General features: G+C 37.3%; 1 protein-coding gene and 1 long non-coding RNA gene across 3 annotated transcripts in view; both read left to right on the forward strand.

Moving 5' to 3' along the window:
• The window catches only part of LOC126817150 (choline transporter-like protein 1), a 427912-nt gene that overhangs the window by 49122 nt on the left and 361703 nt on the right, over window positions 1-17087 (forward strand). For both annotated transcript variants that reach the window (XM_056100629.1, XM_050543993.2), the window contains exon 3: window positions 1949-2011. In XM_056100629.1, the coding sequence (XP_055956604.1) occupies window positions 1955-2011 (57 nt within the window). In that variant the 5' untranslated portion in view covers window positions 1949-1954. The remainder of the gene's footprint in view (window positions 1-1948; window positions 2012-17087) is intronic.
• On the forward strand, window positions 9934-15573 carry LOC130012514 (uncharacterized). Its single transcript, XR_008787954.1, has 3 exons — window positions 9934-12135; window positions 12887-13022; window positions 13420-15573. It is a non-coding gene; the product is annotated as an uncharacterized LOC130012514 (long non-coding RNA).

Here is a 17087-nt window from a genome sequence, read left to right on the forward strand (position 1 = left end):
GGATATAAAGATATATTTTAAGTTTCATCAAAATCGGATAAAAATTGTGACCTCTAGAGGGTCCACAACCTTCGTATTACACACTTCAATACAATTTGCATACAAAGAGCGGCCATTTTGTCTGGCAGTTTAGTTTCCCGAAATACGAATTCAACCTTCATTATGGCAGAATGGTGAAGTATTTAAAGGGTTTTTAAAATCTGAAAAAAAAAATGTGATCTCTAGAGAATCTGCAAGCTAAAAATGCGATTTTTCAAACAATCGGGGGCCATAATCCAGGAAGTTAAGTTCGGGTATCCGCGAATATTGAAAGGAACCGATATCTTTGGGTTATAAACATGCATTTCAAGTTTCATCAAAATCGGATCAAAATTGTGGCCTCTAGAGGGTCCACAACTTTGATATACCAGATGTTTACACTACTTGCATTCGAGGGGTGGCCATTTTGTCTGACAATTTTGGTCCAATTTTCAGGAAACTCAACCTCAGACAAAATTACGGCGTAACGGTGATATATTAATACCTTTTTTTAAATCGGATAATAATTGTGACCTCTAGAGGGACCACAAGCTAAAAATGCGATTTTTCGTAAAATCAGGGACCATTATTCGGGAAGTTACGATTCGATATGCACGAAAATAGAAAGGAACCAAGATATTTGGGTTATAAACATGCATTACAAATTTCATTAAAATCAGATGACAATTGTGACCTCCAGAGGGTCCATAATATAACCCTGATACACAATATTTTGACAATATTTGCGAACGAGGGGCGGCCATTTTGTCCGTCAGTTTCGGTCTGATTTTTATAAAATTCGAACACAACCATCTTTAGGGTGTACAATCAGGGGCCATAATTAAGGAAGTTATGGTCCAATATCCGTGAATATTGAAAGGAATCGAGATCTGTCGGTTTTAAACATGCATTTCAAGTTTCATCAAAATCAGATGAAAATTGTGACCTGCAGAGGGTCCACAACCCTCATATGCAATATTTTCACACTATTTGCGAACCAGGAGCGGTCATTTTGTCAGTCATTTTCGGTCCAATTTTTACAAAAATTCGAAGTCAACCATCCTTAGTGTGTAACAGTGATATATTCACACGTTTTTTTAAATCGGAAAAAAATTGTGACCTCTATGGGGTCCACAAGGTAAAAATGCGATTTTTCATACAATCAGGGGCCATAATTCAGGAAGTTATGGTCCGATATTTGCGAACGAGGGGCGTCCATTTTGTCGTGTCATTTTTGGTCGATTTTTACGAAATTCGAACTCAACCATCCTTAGGGTGTAACAGTGATATATTCACAGGGTTTTTTAAATCGGATAAAAATTGTGACCTCTATGGGGTCCACAAGCTAAAAACTCGATTTTTCATACAATCCGGGGCCAAAATTCAGGAAGTTATGGTCCGATATGCGCGAATATCGAAAGGAACCGAGATCTGTGGGTTATAAACATATATTTCAAGTTTGTACCAAATCGGATAAAAATTGTGACCTCTACAGTGTTCGCAAGCTAAAAAAGCGATTTTTCGTAAATCAGGGGCCATAACCCATGAAGTTACGGTCCGATACATGCCAATATCGAAAGGAACCGAGATCTTGGGGAGATAAACCTATATTTCAAGTTAAGTTGAAATCGAATAAGAATTGTGAGCTGTATAGTGTTCACATACAATTGTGGACGGACGGACAGGGGCGACGACAATATACGTCCACATCCCCCTAGAAAAAAAGAGCAAATTTATGTTTTTTTTGCAGTCAAAATTAAGGAGACCAACTTTTGTCGACTTAATATAATGGGGGCCTTAATGCGTATATTAATATACAACTGGTCTCCTTAAGGTGGATATATATTTATTTATTTATTAGTACAATGTATATCATACACAAATAAATATCTGTACTATCAGAATGTATAACATGGTTTCATATTTTCAGTTACAGATGTGTTTATGTTCTGATATAACTTTCACTATGTGCGGCATCTGCTGCAGACAGAAGGTAAATTTTATTTGTAATTCTTCATTCTTTATCTTGAAACACAAATTTTAATAACTGTAAATTTACCGGAGAAATGAGAAGTATTTGGTGTTATAGAGATATTTTAAGCATACCCTGCCACTTCTATTATCCACCTTTTCCGAAAACAATGTGAAAGCGATACACCCATGTGGATGTATATTGTCGTCGCCCCTGTCCAGCCGTTCACATTTTGTTTTTGGACACTCTACAAGTCACAATTTTTATCGATTCAAATATATCACCGTTACACCAAATGAAGTTCGAGTTTAGTGAAAATCGGACCGAAACTGCTGGACAAAATGGTCACTCCCCGTATGCATATAGTGTAAAGTATACTGAGCGCCATGGAAAACGCATCACTTTTTTTTCCCAAATATTTTATTACTAGGTGGTTTTGTATGTATAATATTATGCAATACTATGAACTATTGTTTCACACAATGCTCCAAAACGCAAAAAATATCGCCCCATGTGCACAAAAAAAATTGCACGAGATGCACATGAAAAACCCAATATTCACGTGCAGCATTGTGTGTGAGCCCTTTAAAAGCATGTTTTCAACTTAATTTGTTGTTGGACGTGTGAAGGAATCGAGCTAGAGATGCTGAGAGTTACTGAAAATCAACGGAATGAAGCCATGGGAATGTCCAGGGCTGGCATGTCAACACGTGCTATTGCCAGACACTTCAATTGTCATCAGTCCACAATTGTAAGGTTGGTGGAACGTGTTCGAGTTACTGGATCAACACGTGACCGTCAACGTCCTTGTCCACAACTCGTTACAACCCAGGCTCAAGACCGCTACATCCGGGTCACTCATCTGCGTGACTGATTCCGCCCAGCGACTCGAACAGGTGCAGCAGTCGTCTGAAGACAAGGACCAGTAAGTGCCAACACCGTAAGACGTCGTCTAAGAGAAGTAGGACTCCGTGCACGACGACCTTATGTTGGAGCTAACCTCAGGGATCATCACCGTCAGCGGCATTTGATATGGGCTCAAGGACACCAGACATGTAGAAGAGTAGACTGGCAAAGTGTGCTCTTCAGTGATGAGAGTCGCTTTCATCTTTATCACGCTGATGGCCGTCAACGGGGGTGGGGGAAGTGTAATGGTGTGGGGAGGCTTCACATTTCATCACCGGACCGCCCTACACATTTGCAGGGGTCGCGTTAATGCTGTAGCCTACCGTGATGATGTCTTGAAACCAATTGTTCCGATGTTTTGAGCGCACGCACATCTTCAGCACTTCCAACAGGATAATGCACGTCCGCATACCGCCAGTTTTAGTATGGACTACCTGGCTGCTAACAACATCAATGTCTTGGACTGGCCAGCCATGTCTCCAGACATGGCACCGATAGAACATGTCTGGGATGAGATTGGACGCCGTCTATCGGAGACCACAGATGCACACCATTGCTGCTTTAGATGCTGCTCTTGTCCAAGAATGGAACAATTTGCCCCAGAGCCCGTGGAGGACACACGCGCTACTGACATCTGTGTCGTACTTTTGGTTTTGATCCCTCTGACTTTGTACCGTTGATTACAGATTAAACATCCATAAGTGTACAAATGTGTTGTTATTGATGTGTTCCCATTTGAATATTGTTCACAATAAGAAGCAAAAAAAATAAGATATGTTTACAGGATCATTTTGTTATACGAAAAACTAAGTGATGCGTTTTCCATGGCGCTCAGTATATGTAATACCAAGGTTGTGGACCCTCTAGAGGTCACAATTTTTAGCCGATGTTGATGAAACTTAAAATATATGTTTATATCCCAAAGATCTTGGTTCCTCTAGATATTGGCACATGTACCGGATTGTATCTTCTTGGATTATGACTCCTCAGTGTACAAAAAATTACGTTTTTAGTTTATGGACCCTCTAGAGGTCACAATTTTTATTTCAATTTAAAAAAAATGTTCATATATATGTATGTCACCGTTACACCCTAATGACGGTAGACTTTAAATTTATAGAATGAATAAAAACAAGACAATCTACAGGCTATTTCTATTTTTCTCGTTTTCTCTTTTCTACTGACAGTCAATTCTTTTTGTCCCCCGCCTTTCGAAGAAAGCAGGGGACTATTAAAATGGGTTCGTCCGTCTGTCTGTCGGTCCGTCCGTCCGTCCATCACACTTTTTGGGACACAATAACTCTCCTAATTGAGCTAGAATGAGCTAGATGAGCATTTTCGGCTTAGGGTAAGCAGAGATAAGCAATTTGATTGGTTGATGCTTTGGGACACGATAACTTTAGTTCTAATTAAGAGTGAGAGAGATGAAACTTGGTGTATAGTTTCATTACATCAATACCTTGACTAAGTTCGATGATGAGCATTTTCTGCTCAGGGTAAGCAGAGCAATAAGCAATTTGATTGGCCGAGACTTTGGAACACAATAACCCTCCTTCTAATTGAGCTAGAATGTTCAAACTTGGTGTAGGTGTTTATTAGGTCAGTGCCTCGATGGAGTGTGAAGATATGCATTTTCTGCTTAGGGTAAGCAGAGATAAGCAATTTGATTGGTTGATGCTTTGGGACACGATAACTTTAGTTCTAATTAAGTGAGAGAGATGAAACTTGGTGTATAGTTTCATTACATCAATACCTTGACTAGGTTCGATGATGAGTATTTTCTGCTCAGGGTAAGCAGAGCAATAAGCAATTTGATTGGCAGAGACTTTGGAACACAATAACCCTCCTTCTAATTGAGCTAGAATGTTCAAACTTGGTGTAGGTGTTTATTAGGTCAATGCCTTGATGGAGTGTGAAGATAAGCATTTTCTGCTTAGGGTAAGCAGAGATAAGCAATTTGATTGGTTGATGCTTTGGGACACAATAACTTTAGTTCCAATTAAGGGAGAGTGATGAAACTTGGTGTATAGTTTCATTACATCAATATCTTGACTAAGTTCGATGATGAGCATTTTCTGCTCAGGGTAAGCAGAGCGATAAGCAATTTGATTGGCCGAGAGTTTGGAACACAATAACTCTCCTTCTAATTAAGCTTGAATGTTCAAACTTGGTGTAGGGGTTTATGAGGTCAGTGCCTTGATGGAGTGCGAAGATCAGCATTTTCTGCTTAGGATAAGCTGAGATAAGCAATTTGATTGGTCGATGCTTTGGTACACGATAACTTTAGTTCTCATTAAGTGAGAGTGATGACACTTGCTGTATAGTTTCATTACATCAATACCTTGACTAAGTTCGATGATGAGAATTTTCTGCTTAGGCAAACGAGCAATACGCATTTTGATTGGTCACGACTTTGGAACATAACAACTCTTCTTCTAATTGAGGTAGAATGTTTAAACTTGATGTAGATGATCGTCTTGACTGAGTTCAATGATTAACATATCGAGCTAAAGCTAAGCAAAGATAAGCAATTTCCTGCTTTGGGACAAGATAACTTTGATTCTATCTGATAGAGAGTGATGAAACTTAGTGTATAGTTGAAAATCAGTTTGACTGCTTGATACTTTGGAAAAAATAGATGTGCGATTAATTAATATGTGTCATCTATTTATTTGGGGATTTCAGCGGGGGACATCAGCCTCACTGTTGGCTTGTTATAAATTGTCAGATATCCTCTCACAGTCTCATATAACAACTTTTGGTCTTCAAAGGAATTATCAGTGAGCAGAAATTCATCCATGTTTCTGTTGTCGCTCATTACCTAAAGAGCACATAAATAGGGTGACCCGTGCACCCAAACTTTTTCGTACATAAAGTTGGACTTGACACGGCGAATGTACACACTTCAGTGGCTTGTCTCGAAGTGATTTGTCGCTCAGCACACAGTATGATAATGCTCAGCGGAAGAGTCGAGGAGACTATAAATAGCCATCGCACGTGCAATTCTCAACATATCTATCAACTATTACAGACGTAAAAAATCTATTGTTGACGATTCTGAATAGCAGTAATATTTAGCTTATTGGTTATTACAGCAGCCTTAGAAATTACGTTCGTTTTATTTTTATACCCCCACATTTCATATTGTCGTTGCCCCTGTCCGTCCGTCCGTCCGTCCACAATTGTTTGTGAACACTCTAAAGGTCACAATTTTTATCCAATTTCAACGAAACTTGAAATATATTGGCATGTATCGGACTGCGACTTCATGGATTATGGCCCTTGATTGTACGAAAAATCACGTTTTTAGCTTGTAAACTCTGTAGAGGTCACAATTTTTATCCAATTTGGTTTAAACTTGAAATATATGTTTATAACCCAAAGATATCAGTTCCTTTTGATATTCGCGGATATCGGACCAAACTGACTTACAAAATGGTGGCCCATCGTTCTCAAATAGCATAAAAATATGGTATATCAAGGTTGTGGACCCTATAGAGGTCACAATTTTCTTCTGATTTTGATGGAACTTGATATGTAAGTTTATAACCCAAAGATCTCGGTTCCTTTCGATATTCGTGCATATCGAATCGTAACTTCCTGAATTATGGTGCCTGGTTGTACGGAAAATCGCGTTTTTAGCTTGTGGACCCTATAGAGGTCATAATTTTTATCCGATTTAAAAAATCGTTTTAGTATATCACCGTTATACCCTAAGGATGATCGAATCCGAATTTTGTAAAAATCGAACCAAAACTGACAGACAAAATGGCCACGCCGTAGTCAAATAGTATAAAAATATGGTACATCAATGTTGTGGATCCTGTAGAGGTCACAATTTTAATCCGATTTTGATGAGACTTGAAATGCATGTTTATAACACAAAGATCTTGGTTGTTTTCGATATTTGTGCGTATCGGATCGTAACTTCCTGAATTATGACCCCTGATTGTACGAAAAACAGCTTTTTTAGCTGGGAATCGCTCTATAGAGGTCACAATTATTATCCGATTTAAAACACCGTTTCAACTTGAATATATCACCATTACACCGTAAAGAAGGTTGAGTTCAAATTTCGTGAAAATCGGACCAAAACTGCCAGCCCCTTGAACGCAAATAGTGTAAACATCTGGTATATTAAGGTTGTGGACCCTCTGGAGGTCACAATTTTGTGCCGATTTTGATGAAACTTAAAATGCATGTTTATAACCCAAAGATCGTGGTTGCTTTCGATATTCGTGCATATCGAATCGTAACTTCCTGAATTATGGCCCCTGATTGTACGAAAAATCTTGTGGACGCTCTAGAGGTCAAAGTTAATATCCGATTGACTTTAAATTTATACACAGTGGTTAAGGTCATGAGACGAAGAAGTCTATTGATTTTCAGCGATTTCTGATAATTACTGCTAGAGTTATGGCCCTTGATGACTTCAAAAAATCTTGTGGACGCTCTATAGGCCAAAGTTAATATTTGATTGACTTTAAATTTATACACAGTGTTTAAGGTCATGAGACGAAGAAGTCTATTGATTTTCAGCGATTTCTGATAATTACTGCCAGAGTTATGGCCCTTGATCACTTCAAAATATCTTGTGGACGCTCTAGAGGCCAAAGTTAATATTTGATTGACTTTAAATTTATACACAGTGTTTAAGAACATGAGACAAAGAAGTCTATTCATTTTCAGTGACTTTCGATAATTACTGTCACTGTTATGGCCCTTGATCACTTTGAAAAATCTTGTGACGCTCTAGAGACTAAAGTTATCATCCGATTGACTTCAGATTGATACACAGGGTTTAAGAGCTTGAGACGAACAAGTATAATTGATTTTCAATGAATTTTTATGACTTAAACAGCTAAATCCATGATATTAAAAACCAAACAAATTCTAATGGTTTTCTGATAATTACTTCATGAGTGTGTTATAAATGTTTCATTACCGAAAGAAGTAAAAATATGCGACAACACTTGTTGACTGCCCGGACGAATTAGCTGCTGTTCGCGTATGTTTCGTTGCCTGGCAACCTATCTTTGTTTAACTTGTTCTCTATCCATCTCGTGAGAAATGTGGGCGTATCCTGCCTGGCAGCTGCTGGTTTACATCAATACTTTGACTAAGTTCAATAATGAACATTTTCTGCTGAGGGTAAGCAGAGCGATCTACATTTCATGAAAATCGGCCTAAAATTGACAGACAGAATGGCCGCCGTTCGTTCTCAAATAGCGTAAAAATATGGTACAGTATATCAAGGTTGTGGACCCTATAGAGGTCAAAATTTTTATCCGATTTAAAAAAACATATTATTATATCACCGTTACACCATAAGGACTACTGAGTTCGAATTTCGAGAAAATCGGCCCAAAATTGACAGACAAAATGGCCGCCGTTCGTTCTCAAATAGCGTAAAAATATGGTATATCAAGATTGTGGACCCTATAGAGGTCACAATTTTTATCCGATTTTGTTGAAACTTGAAATGTAAGTTTATAACCCAAAGATCTCGGTTCCTTTCGATATTCGCGCATATCGGACCGTAACTTCCTGAATTATGGCCCCTGATTGTACGAAAAATAGCGTTTTTACCTTGTGGACCCTATAGAGGTCATAATTTTTATCCGATTTAAAAAACCGTATTATTATATCACCGTTACACCCTAAGGACGACTGAATTCGAATTTTGAGAAAATCGGCCCAAAATTGACAAACAAAATGGCCGCCGTTCGTTCTCAAATAGCGTAAAAATATGGTATATCAAGGTTGTGGACCCTATAAAGGTCACAATCTTTATCCGATTTTGTTGAATCTTGAAATGTAAGTTTATAACCCAAAGATATAGGTTTCATTCGATATTCGCGCATATCGGACCGTAACTTCCTGAATTATGGCCCCTGATTGTACGAATAATCACGTTTTTAGCTTGTGGACCCTATAGAGGTCATAATTTTTATCCGATTTAAAAAAACGTATTATTATGTCACCGTTCCACCCCAAGGACGACTGAGTTCAAATTTCGTGAAAATCGGACCAAAAATGACAGACAAAATGGCCGCCCTTCGTTCTCAAATAGGGTAAAAATATGGTATATCAAGGTTGTGGACCCTATAGAGGTCACAATTTTTATCTGATTTTGTTGAAACTTGAAATATAAGTTTATAACACAAAAATCTCAGTTCCTCTCAACATTCGCGCATATCGGACCATAACTTCATGAATTATGCCCCCTGATTGTACGAAAAATCACGTTTTTAGCTTGTGGACCCTATAGAGGTCATAATTTTTATCTGATTTAAAAAAACGTATAATTATATCACTGTTACACCCAAAGGACGGCTGAGTTCGAATTTCGTGAAATTCAGCCAAAAATTGACAGACAAAATGGCGTAATAACATGGTATATCAAGGTTGTAGACCCTATAGAGGTCACAATTTTTATCTGATTTTGTTGAAACTTGAAATATAAGTTTATAACCCAAAGATCTTGGTTCCTTTCGATATTCATGCATATCGGACCGTAACTTCCTGAATTATGGCCCCAGATTGTACGAAAAATAGCGTTTTTAGCTTGTGGACCCTATAGAGGTCATAATTTTTATCCGATTTAAAAAAACGTATTATTATATCACCGTTACAGCCTAAGGACGGCTAAGTTCGAATTTCATGAAAATCGGCCCAAAACTAACAGACAAAATGGCCGCCCCTCGTTCTCAAATAGCTTAAAAATATGGTATATCAAGGTTGTGGACCCTATGGATGTCACAATTTTAATCCGATGTTGTTGAAACTTGAAATGTAAGTTTATAACCCAAAGATCTTGGTTCCTTTCGATATTCGCGCATATCGGACCGTAACTTCCTGAATTATGGCCCCAGATTGTATGAAAAATCACTTTTTTAGCTTGTGGACCCTATAGAGGTCATAATTTTTATCCGATTTAAAAAAGCACTGAAACATGCATTACGTGAAACTAAAATTGTGACTAATGAAGATTCAGAATCAATTCTACAAATAGCAGATTTTGTTGTTCACAACAATGAATTTGAATTTTCTGGTATGTTTTATAGACAGATATCGGGGACTGCCATGGGAACTCTGTTTGCTGTGACATATGCTAACATTTATATGTCATACTGGATGAAAACCTACTATGAACCATTACCTAATAAACCAGATATTTCATGCAGATTCATCGATGATATTTTGGCTTTACCTTCTCTCCCACTAGAAGAATGTAATAATTTTGTTTCAAAATTAAACCAACATCCAAAGATCAAATTTACTGTAGATATAAATATTAACTCAGTTAATTTCCTAGATGTAAAAGTTGTCAAAGAAAAAGAAACGTTAGAGACAAATCTATATTCCAAGAGAACAGATTGCCATCATTATCTTCCTCCATCAAGTTGTCATCCCAAACACACCTTTAACGCTATCCCTTACAGTGGTGCTCCACGTACAAAACGGATTTGTACTAAGGATAGCTGGACCAAATCAAACCTAAAAAATTTTGGATCCTATCTTAAACAATCCGGATATCCCAAGAAAATTATTCTAAAGGCATTTAAACGTGAAGATCAGAAGACCAGGACTGAATTATTGACCTACCAATCCAAGACCGATACTAATGTGAACATTATTCCATGGACAACTAACTTTGACCCTAGACAACCTCACCTTCACCAAATGATTAAAGACCGAAGTATTTAAGACACAAGTTCACATATGACGAAAATTATGAATAGCAGCAAAATAATAATAGCAGAGAGGAAGAACCACACTATTGGCTACACCTTGAAAGAAAATTAGTTGAGAACTTCTGACACTAGTAATAAGCATATTAAGGACAAAATTTCATAGGGATGTCAACCTTGTTTACGAAAGTTATGCAAATCATGCGAGACTGTGTAATAATCAAGAAGTAACCAGTAAAGACATGAAATCATTCAAGATTAGAGACTGTCAACTGTGCTAGTTCTTTTCTTATGTTGTATATTGTTTAACATGTAAAACCTGTATGGGATATGTAGGCCAAACCATTACTCCTTTCAGCACTTGACTTAATAAGCACAGAAGTAATATAAAGCTTAAAAACCAGGCCATTCCCCCCATGTAGCCTCCCATTTTAATATACCGGGTCATGATTTCGTGTGTACCATAGTAGAAAAAATAGAACACAGCAGAAAGTCTGTGGATTCATAGACTTGATTCAGTTTGGCCTAACAGTTTAAATGAGTTAAATCCAGGGGGTTTCAAAATCATTCATATTCATGCATAAGTTTTCCTTACTTGTAAAATTTTACCTAAGTTTTAGCATGGACCGTATATAGATGGACAGGCAACAAAGTCCTTTTGGTCCGATTCTCTGCCGCTCGCGCGAGACACGAGATCTCAAATGTCAACGGTAAACAAATGGACGTCATTTTTGACATTACAGGATTTTACACAGATTAATTTTTTCTAACTCCTCCTTAGAATTTACGGTATTCTTTTGGTTTCACGGTAATTTTTTGCAACGATAAGTATTTCTGTCCGGTAGGGACAAATTTTCCAATTTAGAACTTTGATATTTTCAAATGCAGCAGTTGAAGATTGTGAAATGGTAGTTTTCAATATTCTCAGAGATTTTCGTAAGTATTTTGATTTTGCTTAATAATCAAAATTCCCGTATGTATGAAACATTTGAAAATATGAAAATGAAGTTCAGATATATTATTGTCCGGTATGGTGATTAATTGTGCAGAAGTAAAAATTAAAAGTGTGTTATTTTAGCTTTGTTTTTAGCGAAAACTTGGCGTATTTCTCTCGGATCCATATGGGCGTGTCTGAAGTCCGAAGTAAACAAAGACGTTGTTTTGATACAGTTTTGTGCTGCAGACAATCATCAGTGGTCAATCCATAAAAAGTAGCATGATCAATAAAATATTATGAATTAATTTCTGTTTCTACGCCCTTGAGCTTGGTTGTCTACAGGTATTTGCACGGGGCTTTGTCTTAGGCTTAGGCCTAGTGACGTACAAATCTAAACAAACAAAATTTAAAATACAGTATACAGAGAGTAACCTTAACTAATAAAATGAGAGTTCAAATCTAAATTTAAATTTATTTTTTGAAAGGTTCTCAAGTTCAAGAACAGATGATGTTTAGCCTATTTATTATTGACCTGTGACTGTGTAGGCCTACACATCTATGTGAACTATGTTGATTTTAAGCAGAAACTAGTAGAACTAGAACTAAGGGTATAGTAAAAGTACATTTCATTATTTGTAAATATATTGAATCACAGTGGAAGCATGATCAAGCATCAGTACATATAAGCTATTTTAAATGATTTTTCAACAATATTTTCTCTATATATTTTGATTTTCACCACAAATAATTATTATGACACATTCTATAGTGCACAACTGCAACAGGCATTTAAACACAAGTGTAATGGTGTTTGTCATAGTAAATTGTCTCACCTTTAATGACTGAATAGGTGGGGGTGGGGGTGGGGTAGTTGGATGGCCAAATGGTAAGCGCATGCGCATTGTATGATAAAGTCTGTCATTGAGTAAACTGGGGTGGTTTCGATAGCCCGATTGTACGTGACAAGGAGTAGGGTCACCTGCCCAGCCTCATGGGTTTTCTCAGGGTCCTTCGGTTTCCTCCCACTGCTAAAGACCCCTACGCGCAACATTGAAGTGGATGTTAAATCCCATTTCTCTCTCTCCCTCTTAATTACTGAATAAAAACTTTTCAAACTATAGGCCTTGTGGCCTAGTCTTGCCAAATAGCACACATGTCCAAATATTATTAAAATAATCATATTGATCAATGTTATTTGAGGTTATAGCTACATGTATCTACAGATCCTATTGTTTTATCTTCAATTAGGGATTCATTTCATATCCTGTTGTCATCAATACAAAATTACAATGTCAACTTATCTTTGAAAACACTGAATGCAACCATTCATTTATTGTTTTTAAAATTATTTCATTTCAGATGCCTCGGATCAAAAGAACAAGTTCAATATCAAGATCATACCTACCATAAATCGTGCTTAGAACCATCAGATTTAATTTAATGATTAAAAGTACTCTGATCAACATGGTTCTGTATATTTTTGCAAGGATAATTAGTAATTTTACATATTTAATATTTTAAAATAGTATTATATGTATATATGTGGGTTTTTCAAGATATGAGCCACAGTGGCTCAGTGGGTAAGGTGCTGGCTCGATAACATGGAGGTCCAAGGTTTGATCCTCAGGATTTTCCAACATGGTTTCCTTTCTCAGACTTTCATAGCATGACAGCATGAACATCATCATAACCAGTCACAAAAGACTTTACATGTCATGTACATATAATATATGCACATATACTCCTTGGCCAGAGGCCTCCCATGATCTTGAGGTCATAGGCTTCAATCAGTCTAATCTAGCATTGAAGTTAGGCTAACTGTGTATCCAAGAGACAGTTGTGATGGTTTTAAGTATGATTAAGAAAATAATTATTTTTGTTTACTTTTGTAGGAACTGGGGCAGTGCTATGAAATTATTTTGTAACGAAGAAACTACATGTACAGTGAATATAAAAGAAGAATTAACAGATTCAGATGGTTTCAGTGCAGATGAGTTTTATGTTATTTTGGACAAGCCATATAAGTACAGTCCAGATGTAGATTTGGATGCCTTTGTTGTAGATTTGCGATTACAGTCATTTTGTAATTTATCATCATTGTTTAAACATGCATTATGCAAGAGCAAAATCTGCTTATTACAAGTCTTTCTTTAGGCCTGAAATGTTATCTAAATTATCAATTAGACATTAATTAACTTATCCAGACCATAATAATCTCTCGATGTCAAGGCTTGCCTTCGATGTTGGCTGGATTAGATTCCTATATGCCGCTAACGGCCATTGATAATTAAATAAAAAAAAGTGGATAATCGAGACTATGATGTTTATATTAATGATTTTAAGTAATGATGACCGAGACTATGCAGAAATTTCACCGCTTCTTTCTCGGCTCATAGTGGATCAATTTGACTGAAATTTTCAGCAAATTACTTTACCACTATCTAGTTTTTAACTATTATAGCTAGAACTGCCATCTCTTTATCTTATCTCCAATAATGTATCTTTAATGATACTCAGGGTCTTGGTCAGTTTTCGAGTATTAATACTATAAGTAATCAGTCAGTATTGAAATTTTTGTCTTTTTATGAGTGTGATACCACTTCCGTGAAAACATGTGTTGTTATTGACAGAACCTTGAAAGCATCCATACAGGTTCATCGTAAGAACATTTCGTCACATCATGAATTTTGGTCAGGGTTGCCAGATGTTTACGATTCAAAATATAAAATACTTCAACTTTTATATAAACTGGAACAATGGGATGTATGTATGGGAAATTTTGAAGAGGAGTTGATTAATTCTTCCCCAACTACTTTGACCTCATCTTTCAAAGAATGTGATATGGGTGCTATTGTTGGTGATATTCGATATACTGCTTCTATTCGTTCTGTAAGCCGTCTTCATTAGCCCAGTATAGGAGCAGAACAGTAGGACGTTAAACCCCATTTCATTTCATTTCATTTCGTTCTGTAAGGCATCAATTAAGTAAATTTGCACATGATAACCCCCCTGTTGTAATTGGTAATTTTGATATATTTTCATCTTATTCTGCTCGTAAATAGTATTTGTAAATTGTAACTGTAGAGGCCACTAAGTCATTTGTTAATTCTCTGGTCACTTCTCGATTAGATAACTTTAATTCACTTTTAGTTGGTTTACCTTTAAAGCTTATTTTTTTAATAGATAAATTACAAAAAGTACAGAATACTGCAGCTAGACTTGTTACTTATAACTAAGAAATGTGACGACATAACTCCCTGTTTTATATAATTTACACTGGTTATCCGTTAAACATCAAATTGATTTTAAGATTTTATTACTAACTTTTAAATGTTTAAATAATTTGGCTCCTGTTTACCTCTCAGATCTTTAAGAACTTTATACACGTGTCCGAACATTACGTACATCAGATAAACTAATATTAAAGCCGGGCGGGAATTGCTCGGGTCGGCCGAGGCGTGGTTTGGCGTCCGAACAGCGCTCTCGAGGTTTTCCCGTCGGACATTCGCACGCCGCTGGCGGGGAGACGCGCTTACGAATCCTGACCAAAGTTGTTGCAGCGAGGGTCCCTGGCCAGAAGGGATGCGAAGAGACGAATTTGGAAGGGCGGGAAGCCCATGGGAGCCGAAAAATCCAGTCGAAACCTACTTTTGCACAACGGTATACCTTTCAAACGAGTGCGAAACACTAGTATAGGAGGTAGGTGAGAGAGACGAGACCTGGTGCGGTGCATGTGTATATCTTTCCAACAAGTGCGTTTTTCTCTTACATGGAGGGTGAAGCTCAGCCGGTCCTCGACAGGGCAGTAGGGAACTTTGGCGGAGAATTGGTCGGGGCGAGTTTCTTGAGACGAGTGATTCACGGTGGAAGGTTGGCCGGTCTCCTCTTGCTCTTGGGTTGAGTGAAGGCTAGGGATTGTGTGTTCGTGCAGCTCCCGATTACCCTTCTCGTCACCGTCGTCGCGCCGCTTGCTCGAGGGGAAGGATGGCACCCGAGACCGCGTTCCCCCGTTCGGCTCTCTAAAGCTAATACATGCAACGCACCGTGGTCCCCCTTTTCGTTTTCACGAAATTAAAGTTCACTTTAAAGTTCACTATAAAGTTAATCACAGTCGTCACCTTACAACACAAAGTTCACCATTCACTTAAGTATCACAATTGTCCTAAAAATATAGTTACCAAACACCACCTCCGAGACAGGGAAAAAAACAGTATCGACACAGCATTGTAACATGCTTGTGAATCTTGCGTTTTGGTTGGTGGATTAGACACTGTCGATTGGACAATATATAACGCCCCTCTGTTTAGCAAGGCGAATAACTGCATATATAAATATTACAGTGTACTTTTTTTTCATTTTGTGCTCCGCCATCTTCCTCAACCCAAATCTTTATTGACAAATATCTTCAAGAAATTCTGCTCAAATGACCATCACACTATTTTCAAACTTCATCCAAACACATCTCTGAAATATATAAAACAGAAGAAAATCAGTCATAAACAGGTATCATAAATTATTCGTAACTAAGCAGTGTGGACAATTTTGTTTTGTTTTTTTGCACTCTGGGAGTCTCTGCAGTGTTTACTTTAAAGTGGACAATTTAAATCAAAGTTTGCCCAAATTCTGAATAACATGATCCGCCTGATAATGAGTCATTAGTCTCAAGAAATTGTTTGAAAATATAGTCACTAAGGGAGGTGAAATAGCAGCTGATTTGGGCCTAGGGTAATTGGAAATTATGCTAAAATTGACAATGACAATGATTGACAACACGTCAGAACGATATACATGTACATAGCAACCACTTGAATCCTAGGCATCACATAGTTTTATAGGGTATTCTGAGGGGTGTATGCAAGAACTGCTCTTCTCTGAACAATAACTAGCAATAAAATTGTGTTGACGGTCTGCATATAAAATAATAAAGGTTAAAAACTCACCCATGTTAAAGTTATCAAAACTTCGAAAGTGTAGCCATCATTGTCGCCGGTTGTTGCCAAGAGTTATCCCTGTGTAGTCTCGGTTAACAGGCCGTAACTAATTCATTCACGACTGGCACTACCGGTCAAAAAGGCCACACTACTAAGGCTAATTTACTAATCTTTTTAAAAATCTTCAGACGTTAAAAATATTTTATTTGAAATATTCGAATAGCATTTTCTTTCATAATTTATTTACCAGCGACCCAAGACTCATTAAACATTTTAAAATTGAATTTATCTTCGCTTGGATTCAACCACTAATTCGACACACCTCGGTAAAAACGGAAATACGATTCTATTTTGATGGAGTTGTTATTGATATGAACTGAAACACTTTGTATCCCGTTTCATGCAATTTTCTTGCAGGGACCCATTAGACCACCCAATTTTCTTACCCAGAAATGCTTTTTTTCTTTCAGAACTCTGTTAGACCACCCAATTTTCTTACCCGGAAATGCTTTTTTTCTTGCAGAACTATGTTAGACCACCCAATTTTCTTACCCGGAAATGCTTTTTTTCTTGCAGAACTCTGTTAGACCACCCAATTTTCTTACCCGGAAATGCTTTTTTTCTTGCAG

Source organism: Patella vulgata, chromosome 4 (genome assembly GCF_932274485.2).
Source record: "Patella vulgata chromosome 4, xgPatVulg1.2, whole genome shotgun sequence".
Classification (NCBI taxonomy): domain Eukaryota; kingdom Metazoa; phylum Mollusca; class Gastropoda; family Patellidae; genus Patella; species Patella vulgata.